The 12,040-nt window shown below is 39.7% G+C and overlaps 1 protein-coding gene across 6 annotated transcripts in view; it reads right to left on the reverse strand.

The window, feature by feature from the left end:
- Positions 1-12,040, reverse strand: part of BBS9 (Bardet-Biedl syndrome 9) — a 465,907-nt gene that overhangs the window by 441,046 nt on the left and 12,821 nt on the right. For all 6 annotated transcript variants that reach the window (XR_006059773.2, XM_060414770.1, XM_004007907.4 and 3 more), the window contains exon 2: positions 8,252-8,374. Coding sequence is in view for 5 of the 6 variants with exons in the window: in XM_060414770.1 (XP_060270753.1) it covers positions 8,252-8,363 (112 nt within the window). In the remaining variant the exon portion in view is untranslated. The remainder of the gene's footprint in view (positions 1-8,251; positions 8,375-12,040) is intronic.

Raw genomic sequence — 12,040 nt, forward strand, 5'->3', positions numbered from 1 at the left:
ACTAAATAGCTTTACATCACCAATATTCAAATATACTAACATACTACAGTTTTCTTAAGCCTTGATTTGTTATCAGTAGCCATAATTCAGCACAAAGTAAGCCCTTTTAACAAAGGACTAGTATCAGGTTGTTAAACTGATTTCATCATAGAGTGTCAACTCTACACCTGATTTTGGCTGTCAAAACACTGCATTAAAAATTATTCCAAGGCCTCACTAAGACAGAGTACTCTGATTTATAATATCTAGTCTCGGGTACAAAAAGGGGAAATGATAAGATAGGTATTATGGGTTGAACTGTGTCCCCTCAAAAAGATATGTTTAAGTCCTAGCCCCCAGTAACTGATTTTATTTGGAAATAAGATCTTTACAGACGAACCCAAGTTACAATGAGGTCACACTTGATTAGGTATGTGGTGGGACTCAATTCGGAGAAGGCAATGGCAACCCACTCCAGTGTTCTTGCCTGGAGAATCCCAGGGACGGCAGAGCCTGGTGGGCTGCCGTCTATGGGGTCGCACAGAGTTGGACACAACTGAAGCAACTTAGCAGCAGCAGCAGTAGGACTCAGTTACTATCCTTATAAGAAGAGAAAACAAGGACAGGGTGGGGAGGAGACTGTCACATGAAGATACAAAGACAAGCAAGAAGATGATCGTGTGATCACAGAGGCACTGATTGGAGTGATAACCCACAAGCCAAAGAATTATCGGGAACTGAAAGAGGCAAAGAAGGGTCCTAGAGGCTTCAGAGATAGTGCAGCCCTGCAGACACCTTGATTTTGGACTTCTAGACTCCAGACTGTGACAGAATAAATTTCTGTTGTTTTATGCCAGTCAATTGGTGGTACTTTGTTATGGCAATCCTAGGAAACTAATTCTTTGGGTTGTTGTAAATCCCCGGATCAGTAGAGTACACTGACCTTTTTTTCTATATACTGAAAAGAAGGAGTTCTACACACTTTATTATTGAGAGCTTATTATGTGCCAGGCAATGGTCTAAGTAGCTTACGTATATTAATACTAACTCATTATTCTCATAATAATCCTCTGAGAGAGGTACTATCCTAGGAATTTCAATCGTGAATAGAGATAACACATGTCATTAAGAATCTGGTGCTACTATTCACAACAGCCAAGATATGGAAGCAACCTATATATCCATAGACAGATGAATGGATAAAGAAGATGGGGTAAATATACATAGTGGAATACTGTGCTGTGCTGTGCCAAGTCGCTTCAGTCATGTCTGACTCTTTGCGACCCTATGGACTGTAGCCCACCAGGCTCTTCCACCCATGTGATTCTCCAGGCAAGAATACTGGAGTGGGTTGTCATGCCCTTCTCCAGGGGATCTTCCCGACCCAGGGATCGAATCCATGTCTCTTATGTCTCCTGCATTGGCAGGGGACAGTGGCAGGTTCTTTACCACTAGTGCCACCTAGGAAGCCTAGTGGAATACTGCTGCTGCTGCTGCTGCTGCTGCTGCTAAGTCACTTCAGTCGTTTCCGACTCTGTGCGACCCCATAGATGGCAGCCCACCAGGCTCTGCCATCCCTGGGATTCTCCAGGCAAGAACACTGGAGTGGGTTGCCATTTCCTTCTCCAATGCATGAAAGTGAAAAGTGAAAGTGAAGTCACTGAGTCGTGTCCAACTCTCAGCGACCCCATGGACTGCAGCCTACGAGGCTCCTCCGTCCATGGGATTTTTCAGGCAAGAGTACTGGAGTGGGGTGCCATTGCCTTCTCCTCTCAGCCATAAAAAAGAATGAAATAATACCATTTGCGGCAATATGAATGGACCTAGAGATTACTATCCTAAGTGAAGTAAGTCAGACGGAGGAAGACAAATACCATATGATATCATTTATATGGAATCTAAAATACAACAGAAATGAACCTATTTATAAAACAGACTCATACACATAGAGAACAGATTTGTTGTTGCCAAGGGGGAGGAGGGATGGGGAAGGGATGAACTGGGAGTTTAGGACTAGCAGATGCAAATGATTATATACAAAATGGATAAACAACAAGGTCCTACTCTACAGCATAGAGAACTATATTCAATATCCTGTGATAACCATAATGGAAAAGAATATGAAGATATATATATATATATGTATATATATATACACACACACACACACACACAGTGTCATACAGCAGAAATTAACACAACACTGTAAATCAACTATACTTCAATTTAAAAAAAAAAAAAAAGAATCTGGTTCTAGGTGATCTGATGGCAGCGTCAGAGGTCTACAAACTCTCTCGAGACATACTGGTTCCTGACTCTGACTAAGGCTTGGCCAAATGAACTCTCTACATTCAAGAGAGCTATGTCACTCTCCTTCCAATCTCTCTTTTGTTTGCATTTATCATAATTGTTTCCTGTCACTTGTAGCAAAAAAAAAAAAATGTTAACTGATATACAAAATTAGCACCAAGGAATAAACTACAGACACCAGTTCCTTCAGGGATATTTAGAAATTCGTTCTTGAGGTGAGTTGGGGCACAAAGCATTAAAACTCCTGTTCATAATTTATATGGAGTTAAACAGCATCGTACTCAGTGACAGAACAGCTGTTAACACCTCCAAGCATCTGGAACACTGTGTCCACTGCAGGCAACACTAGTGAACTGAACAGCGCTGCCAAATGAACAGGAAGGAGCAATGCCAAACCATATGTAAGATGAGTCTGAGGAAACAATTCCTTACCTCATTTCACAGGGAGCTTAACCCCTAAGAATCTAGTTCAGGGATTAACACTAGAGGTTTTAAATTAAAGTAACAAATAAGTTCACAGTCTCTCCAGGTTTCTTACATAAAAGTGAAGACAGTGATCAGAAAGAGTGGGGTTCACCTTCAACATGCCCCACCCTCAGGGGCAAGAGGAAGTCAGGACGGCCAAGCCCAGATGGTGACAATTTAACCCCTAGAATTACAACGTGTATGTATAATTATTAAAATAGTGGGATTATTATAGTAACCAGATCTCAGGTAGCAGTCTAACTATCACAGATTTCAAGCTATAATTAACACAGGATCCCCAGGAATGGAACAAACAGGCAACTCACTAAGGCCTTTATTTCCCCAATGATTCATTTTTTTTATTACTGAGTAGTATTTAATTGTAACAATGTACTATAGTGTGCTTATCAAATTAAGGCCTTTTTTGAAGTCTATAACCAAAAATATTCCAGGTCTATGAAAAAAAGGACTAATTCAAGCCACCATATCAGACAGTCACGGCATTGCACCAAACCCCATTGCTGCTGTTCATTCGCTCAGTCGGTCTGACTCTTTTCAACCCCATGGACTACAATATGCCAGGCTTCCCTGTCCTTCACTGTCTCCCGGAGTTCACTCACACTCTTGTCCATTGAGTTGATAATGCCATACTTAAGTCAATTTACAGACCTGGAGTCACTTGAACCCCATACTTAATTTATAGACCTGGAGCCACCTGAACAAAGACAGGGCTGTGTATTGACTGCCGTGGCAGAGTCTGTCTGCAATGCAGGAGATCCAGGTTCGATCCCTGAGTCAGGAATATCCCCCGGAGAAGGGAATGGCAACCCACTCCAGTATTCTTGCCTGGATTCTCCATGGACAGAGGAGCCTGGCAGGCTACAGTCCAGGAGGTCGCAAACAGTCAGATACAACTGCGTGACTAACACAACAATTACAACACCACACATGCCTAATATAACGTTTCCTCAGATCCTTCCCTGTCGAACCAGGGGACTGAGCAAATGTACTGAACAAAGGCAAGTACCCAACCTTTATGAGAACACTGAATATTGGCTCTAAATTACTACTAATTCTGGAAGCCCAGGAAGATACTGTTGTTGCCAATTATGGAGATTCAGTGATAAATTAACTTCCTAGCTTATTTTACCCCAGTGGGGAAGCAGAGCCCATCTATGATTTCTCACCCAGTAACTGAGAGCTTAAAGGAAATATATTTCTGTAGAAAACTGTGGAATAACCACTTGGTTCCCTAAGGTGTACAGTAAGGGATATTATATTAAAAGGGCTATATAGAAGCCAGTGGAACTCCATCTCTCCAACAGGGAGAAAATCAAAATCAATACCATTTCTAAGCCTGATTTGAGATGGTCTCCTAAAATTTGATTCCAAAAAACTTAACTGTAAAAAAAATAAAATAAAATAAAAATAAAAAAACTTAACTGTATATATGTGATAATTCCTATCAAATAATTTTGGTTTAATAATCAACTTTGATGATAAAAAATCTAGTTAATGGATTTGAAAGAGTTAAGGGACTTCCCAGATGGCACTAGTGGTAAAGAACCCACAAGACAGTGCAGGAGACATAAAAGATGCAAGTTCGATCCCTGGGTTGGGAAGATCCCCTGGAGGAGGGCAGGGCAACGCACTCCATTCTTGCCTGGAGAATCCCACAGGGGAGCTGGCAGGCTACAGTCCATAGGGTCTCAAAGAGTCAGATACAACTGAAGTGACTTAGTACTGAAGCATAGAGTTAAGGTTCAGTACAACTTAAAGGGCAACTCTAAATTCTTCTGTTATTCACAAACTGTTTTTTCTTGGAGCCAACTAACACATCCCAATCTTAGTAATGCCTTTTCTCCTTTACAATACACGGAGACCAACAGGAACAGTTTGCTTTCACTTAATAGGAGCAAGAGAATACATTTACAAGTATGACCACAATCCAACCCGCAGGACCCAGGACTGCCACATCCTCTCATAAGGGCTGCTGCTGCTAAGTCGCTTCGGTCATGTCTGACTCTGTGCAACCCCATAGACAGCAGGCCACCAGGCTCCCCCGTCCCTGGGATTCTCCAGGCACGAACACTGGAGTGGGTTGCCATTTCCTTCTCCAATGCATGAAAGTGAAAAGTGAAAACGAAGCTGCTCGTCGTGTCTGACTCGCAGCAACCTCAGGAACTGCAGCCTACCAGGCTCCTCTGTCCATGGGATTTTCCAGGCAAGAGTACTGGAGTGGGTTGCCATTGCCTTCTACTCAAAAGGGCTGAATGGGGCTGGAAGAAATATGAGTGAAAGCCAGGGACCCCATGGGCCCTTCCCTGTACTGTCTGGATCAGTCATAAATGAAACTACTATAATCCTCTTCAGGGAAGCACCAGTGTTCTAGATCCCTCAAGAATGAAGACCTAGGCCACAAAACAATTTCAAGGCGCTAATACTATGCATTCACTCTCTGATCACCTCCAAGAAAGCAGGGATCAACTGGCACTACTGTCTCAATTCCCAACCTAACCTGCAACAGGTGACCAGTTGCAAAACAGGATGGAGCTCCCAACATGACTTCTCCAAGTTGCCATACAATCTTTCCTGCTCCTTCATCTTAATTTTTAAGTTTTTCTTTCTCTTCTTTTCCTCGACTATTAATATTATGTGTATATTAAACTGTGAACACAAATTGTATGCACCAGTCACTCTAGAGGCAGCGGAATATTAGAACATGAATACTGGAATGACAAATGAAAGGGATAACACCCAGAGAGCCTAGTCTTGAAGAGCCAGGGCTCTCTGAAAGTGCCTCTGAAGCAGTAGGTGCACAGCTATCTTTCATTGCAGATGGGTAAGAATATGTGTGCGTGCAGCTGTACAAGGGACAGTTGCCCCATGTTACGTATAAATGTTGAGAAGCTAAAACTGATAAATGTAAGAACTATTTTTTAGTCTGCCTTATGTATGTGTTAACTCTGATTCTTGTAATAAACACTCCCTCCATAGGTTAGCATGTAATCTAAGCTGAACCATTCAGATTCTCTCAGGATGAAGGGATCCTTCATTTTCTCTCAATCTCCTCTCAAGACTGAGGAATCCTTCTGTGAATCAAGTCAACTTCGTCCAAAGCAATTTCAAGGCGCTAATACTATGCATTCACTCTCTGATCACCTCCGAGAAAACAGGGATCAACTGGCACTACTGTCTCACTTCCCAACCTAACCTGCAAACTTCTCTTCATCCATGTCCATTCTTATCTTCTTGCCTTCTGTCACAGAGAAAAAAATTTTCACACAAGCTTAAGGATAGCCCTTCCATCTGCACACCTCATCCCATCTCCTACTGTCTACTCTAGATCCCTTCTCTAGAAGAACGAATCTCATTCCTCTATGCTACACATTCAATTTTTCCCATTTCTCTTTATCCTACATGGTCACCAATGATCATTCTCCCTCTTCCTTTCACAGCTGTTTCTTTAAAGGGCCATAAACACTCAGCCTTTCCCACCTCTCACTCCTTCACTCTCTGTAAATCTAGGTTTTGTTACCAGTGTGCCCATTCATCCACCCTCACCAAGAACACTAATGAACCACTAGTTGGAAAACAATGTGGAAACATATCAGACTTTATGTCACTAAATCTTGCCTTCCAGGTGCCAGCCCAGCTGGTTCTCCTGCCTCTCTGACTGCCCAATCAGAATCTATTATTGACTACCTTTCCCAAAGCTCCTCTCTGATTGTTCATTTTCTCCAGGTCATGGTCCTAAGGTCCCTCTTGTTCCATCTTATCTCTCTGTGCATTTTTACCCTTCCCAGGGCTTCAAATACAATCATTCTGCTCATTCACTTCAAATATATACATTCTGCTCACTCCCAAATCTCTACTTCAGTTCTGCCTACCAGACGCTTCTATTTCAAACAGAACATGCTCGAAACTGCTCTCACTAAATTTCCATGTAAGGTCAACAGTAATAATTGTTAAACTTTAGTGCGCCACCATTCAACTTTGGAGCTTGTCAAAATGTAGATACCTAAGCCACCATCCAATCCATCTACCCTCCAGAGAATATGATCTTTGAGGATCCTGTACACATGGGACAGAAAATCTTCATACACAATAATCACTTCAGAATATTATGATATAGGTGGTCCAGGCTTTGAGAAATAATGATCAGCGTTTTTTTTCTTCTGTATGGTACACACAGAGAGAGAATGATTTTTGTATAGTATGCTCGGGAAAACAGAGGAAGCTACTCATAGCTGGATGAAAATTAGGGGGATGCAACATTTCAGCATACTGGTAACCCACTAGTGGCACCCCACTGAGAAATAAGGAGTGAACACCATGTTATTCAGATAACCAGTAAGTACAGTTTACAACCAAGTTGAGCTTTAAATAGTTTAGGCAGAGGTGGGTATGAAACTGTTTCTCTCTGGTAGGTATTTTTGTGGTATGACTCTTCTAGGCTGCCAAATTATAGGGGAATTATACATTTAAACAAACACTTGAGCAAGAGGCAGGGTTGATAATCATTGAAGAACCACTCAGGACATCCTCCAAATAGAAGACCTTCACAGCTCCTATCAGTAGGAAGGCAGCGCCCAGATCATCCTTATATACAATGTAGTAGGTGCTCAGAACAGCTTAGTGACTTCCACTCCTCATTGCTTATATCATTTTCTCCTTTCACTGTACAACCCAAATTCTACTATTTTCATTATAGGCAAGAGAAAGAAAATAAAGAGTAAGGCAAAGGGGCAATATTTATATAAAATGAACAGAAGAAAAAGTGTTATAAGTTTTCTTTTTAAGAGGTCAGTGACTATAGTCAGTGACTATCTTAATTACAAAAAAAAAGCTCATGACTATAAATCATTTAAACCAAATATAAATTTCAAATAGCAATAATACAGACCTAAAATGTTTTAAAGACCACTTGATATATGAACATGCAAAGAGGAGCAAAAAATATAAGAATAAAATAGAATATTGTTTCTAGTATCAAAATACAAAAATGAAAGCAATGATTTAAGAATTGTTTTCTACAAAGAGAGAGATTAACATAATTTGTCCATTCTGGTAAACAGCTTTTAGATTCAATTTTAAATAATTTTTCTTGCAAATAATTTCTATAGAAGAAAAATTTTCAAAACTAAAAATATTTTGCCAGTTCAACCCTACAATACCTGATTTTGCAACAAATAAAAATAAATTAAATGATACTTTATAATATTTTTCTGAGTCCCAGCAAATATGACAGAATCAACACAGACCAGAAAAATACAAACAACAAAACACAAGTAATAAGTACATTTATCAGCCTGTTACCTAAATATTACTTATAAGGCAAATGATCTTAAAAACTGAGTCACTTTGTTTCAAAAAAAACTGGGACATAATCATGACAGTTCACCTAAGTTCTGTAAAGTATACATTTTTTTTAAATCGTTTTTATTTCATCCCTATAAAATGCTTTGTTCAATGTGCTTGGTGATAAGTTGTTTACCTTGTCCATTTCCAGTATTGTCAACATCAGCCAAACACAAACAGCCTTGATCAAATTCTTCTTTATCTCCCAGAACAGTAGACCACCAATCACGGGCTTTAAATAAAGACATTTTCGCTCACTCTAAAAAGAAAGCATTTATTTATAATCAAAATCCACTTTACAAAGTGCAAGTCACAACAGGATTTATGAATTGATTAACTCCTACAGCATACAGAGCAAACTAAACTTAGACAACTTTGAGAAAAAATATTGTATTTAACTCTAATTTTTTGGTATTTTGTGGACATACGTGAAACCACAACTCCAAATGAGTGGAAACATTAATCAAATATTTTGCCATGCCATTGGAAAGTGAAGCTGAGAAATTATACATTTACATTGCATCAATTCTCTCCTCTGGGACATTTAGCAGACAACTGCACAAAGTAATATATTCTTTGAAGGATCAAGATCCAAATTCTACCAGCACTAGTCAGCACATAATTCCTAGACAAAACACCTAATTTCCCTTCAGTTTGGTCATTAGAAAGACTGTAGCGTCTCCTGTCACAATGAGTTGCTAAGAAGAGCAAATGAGATCAAATGCATCAATGACTAATACTGGAAAGGATACATTACAAGTACTCAAAAAGTACTCACTCTCTTTCCCCTAACTGTAGAAAGGAAGATGGAAGAGGAAATTCACACCAAAAAAAACAACTAGGAAATGTGGGCTGTAGTCTATTTATAGCACTAATTACCTGTGTGTCCTCAGGCAACTCACATAACCCCTTTGCACTCTGATTCCTCATCTAAAATGAGTATACACCACCCATACCACTGGGTTACGGATGTGGTGGATGTGAAAGCACACTGGACCTTTTAAATTACAGTACAAACCACACAGGGGGCTTCCCAGGTGGATCAGATGGTAAAGAATCTGCCTTCAATGCAGGAGATCCAGGTTCAATCCCTGGATATGCAAGATCCCCCGGAGAAGGGAATGGCAACCCACTGCAGTATTCTCACCTAGAGAATTCCATGGACAGAGAAGCCTGACAGGCTATATGGTCCATGGGGTCACAAAGAGTCAGATATGACTGAGTGACTAACACTTTTTAGGGCTTCCCTGGTGGCTAAGACAGTAAAGAATCCACCTGCAGTGTGGGAGACCTGGGTTCAGTTCCTGGGTTGGGAAGATCTCCTAGAGGAGGGCATGGCAACCCACTCCAGTATTCTTGCCTGGAGAATCACCATAGACAGAGGAGCCTGGCAGGCTACAGTCTATGGGATCACAAAAAATCAGGCATGACTGAGTAACTAAGCACACACATAACATACCCACCCTGGGATTCTATGAGAATTTATTTATCTAACATAAACGAAGCTTCCTTCAAGATACACTGATTTGAATGACAGTTAGGATAAGCAGTCAACTTTTTATTCAAAGAAGCTCTGTTCTATAAGTGGCAGCAAACATTGAATTTGCAAACACTGAACCATTGCTTCTAGAGGAAATAGGGGGTTAGAGTCACGCAAGCTTCTATTCACAGCATTTTCAGCAACCAATCAATACATAATTTTGTTTCTTGTGTGTTTCTGTTTAAAGATAGTTTATTTTATATACTGCTGGTTCATTAACATTGATCTCAATGACCAACAACACTACAACTCATATTTGAAGAAAACTTATCTACTATATGTATTTTCTCCATAGAGTACATCACAGCCTTCTTGTACTTAGGAACATTAGACAGTACTTTAGCACTACTCTGGGGGACAATTTTAAATAGCAATATCACACACACACACACACATAAAACCCAAACCACAGAGATGGAAAAAGTAGACTACGTAGGCACTAAGTAGACTACAAAAAAAATGAGAGCTGAAACAAGAAGACAAGAAGGCGGAGAGCTGCTGTGTTTGACATCAGCTGGGAATATCCATTATCAAGTGACTCCGATTTTTTGCCACTATGCCCACAACCATGAATGACACCAAAAGCACTATGAATATTGATTGGGATTGCAAAAAATTTTGGTGAGCAGAAAAACTCACAAATACAGAATATGCAAATAATGAGGATCATCATACTTTTAAAGGTAGATCAATCTGCTTCTTTCAGTAGGCCTTCCACACAGGTTAAACACAGAAATCAAGATTACTTGTATTCATAGAGTTGGCTAAGAAATTAGCTGACCATAATATGGTGGTAAAAAGTACAGCCTCTGGAGGCAGTTGATATGAGTTTGAATCCCTGCTCTACCATATACTAACCAGGCAACCAGATGCAGGTTACTAAAAGTTACTGAATTTCTCTATACTTTGGCTTCCTCATTTGTTAATATAAAATAAAGGTAAGAATGGTATGTGAGGACTGAATAAAAACACAGTAGAGTCAACCTACAAAATAGGAAAAGTATTTGCAAATCAGGTATCTGAAAAGAGTCACGATACACAATACATAAAGAACTGGTAAAATTCAACAACAATAACAAAAATTTAAATGGGCAAAGGAATTAAGGAGATATTTCTCTAAATAAGATAGACAAATGGACAAGTATATGAAACAATGCTCAATGTCACTAATCATTAGAGATATGCAAGTCAAAACCACAATGAGATACTACCTCACATCCATTAGGATGGCTATTACCAAAAACAGTGTTAGCAATGATGTAGAGTAATCAAACCCTTGGGCACTGTTGGTAAGAATATAAAATGATGCTGCCACTGTGGAAACAGTACGGTGTTTTCTCAAAAAATTAAAAATTTAAATTACCATTTGATCCAGCAATTCCACTTCTGGGAATACAGCCAAATAAACTGAAAGCAGTTTCTCGAAGAGAAATTTGTACAACCATGTTCATGGCTCAGTGATAAAGAATCCACCTGCAATGCAGGAGACCTTAGAAATGCAGGTTCAATCTCTGGCTAGGGAAGATCCCCTGGAGAAGGGCATGGCAACCCACTCCAGTATTCTTGCCTGGAGAATCCCCTGGACAGAGGAGCCTGGTGGGCTACAGTCCATAGGATCACAAAGAGTTGGACATGACTGAAGCGACTAAGCACGTACACATACATATGTTTATAGCAGCATTATTCACAAGACCCAAAGGTAGAAACAAACCACCTGTCCACTGGCAAATAAGTGGATAATCAAAATTTAGTATATACATACAATAGAATTTTTTTTTTCCTGGAGCAGCACTCTTTTTTGTTGAAGTATAGTTGATTTACAATGTTGTGTCAGTTTCTGGTGTATAGCAAAGTGATTCAGTTGTGTGTGTGTGTGTGTGTATATGTACGTGTATATATATATATATATATATATATATATATATATAGTTTCCATTATGGTTTAGTACAGGATATTGAGTACAGTTCCCTGTGCTATACAGTAGGACCTTGTTTATCTGTCTTACATATAGTAGTATGTATCTGCTAATCTCAGCTTCCTGATTTATCTTTACCCCGCCTCCCTTTTCCTTTTAGTAACCATAAGTTTGTTTTCTATGTCTGTGAGTCTGTTTCTGTTTCATAAGAAAGTTTGTGTCATATTTTAGACTCCATATATAAGTGCTATCATATTTGCCTTTCTCTGACATTTCATTTAGTATGCTAATCTCTAGGTTCATGCATGTTGCTTCAGATGGCACTATTTCATTCTTTCTATGACTGAGTGGTATTCCACTGTGAGAGAGAGAGAGAGAGAGAGAGTGTGTGTGTGTGTGTGTGTGTGTGTACCCTACATCTTCTGTATTCATTCATCTGTTGATGGACAATTAGGTTGCTTCCATATCT

The sequence above is a fragment of the Ovis aries genome, chromosome 4 (genome assembly GCF_016772045.2).
Source record: "Ovis aries strain OAR_USU_Benz2616 breed Rambouillet chromosome 4, ARS-UI_Ramb_v3.0, whole genome shotgun sequence".
In the NCBI taxonomy this organism is placed as follows: Eukaryota; Metazoa; Chordata; class Mammalia; order Artiodactyla; family Bovidae; genus Ovis; species Ovis aries.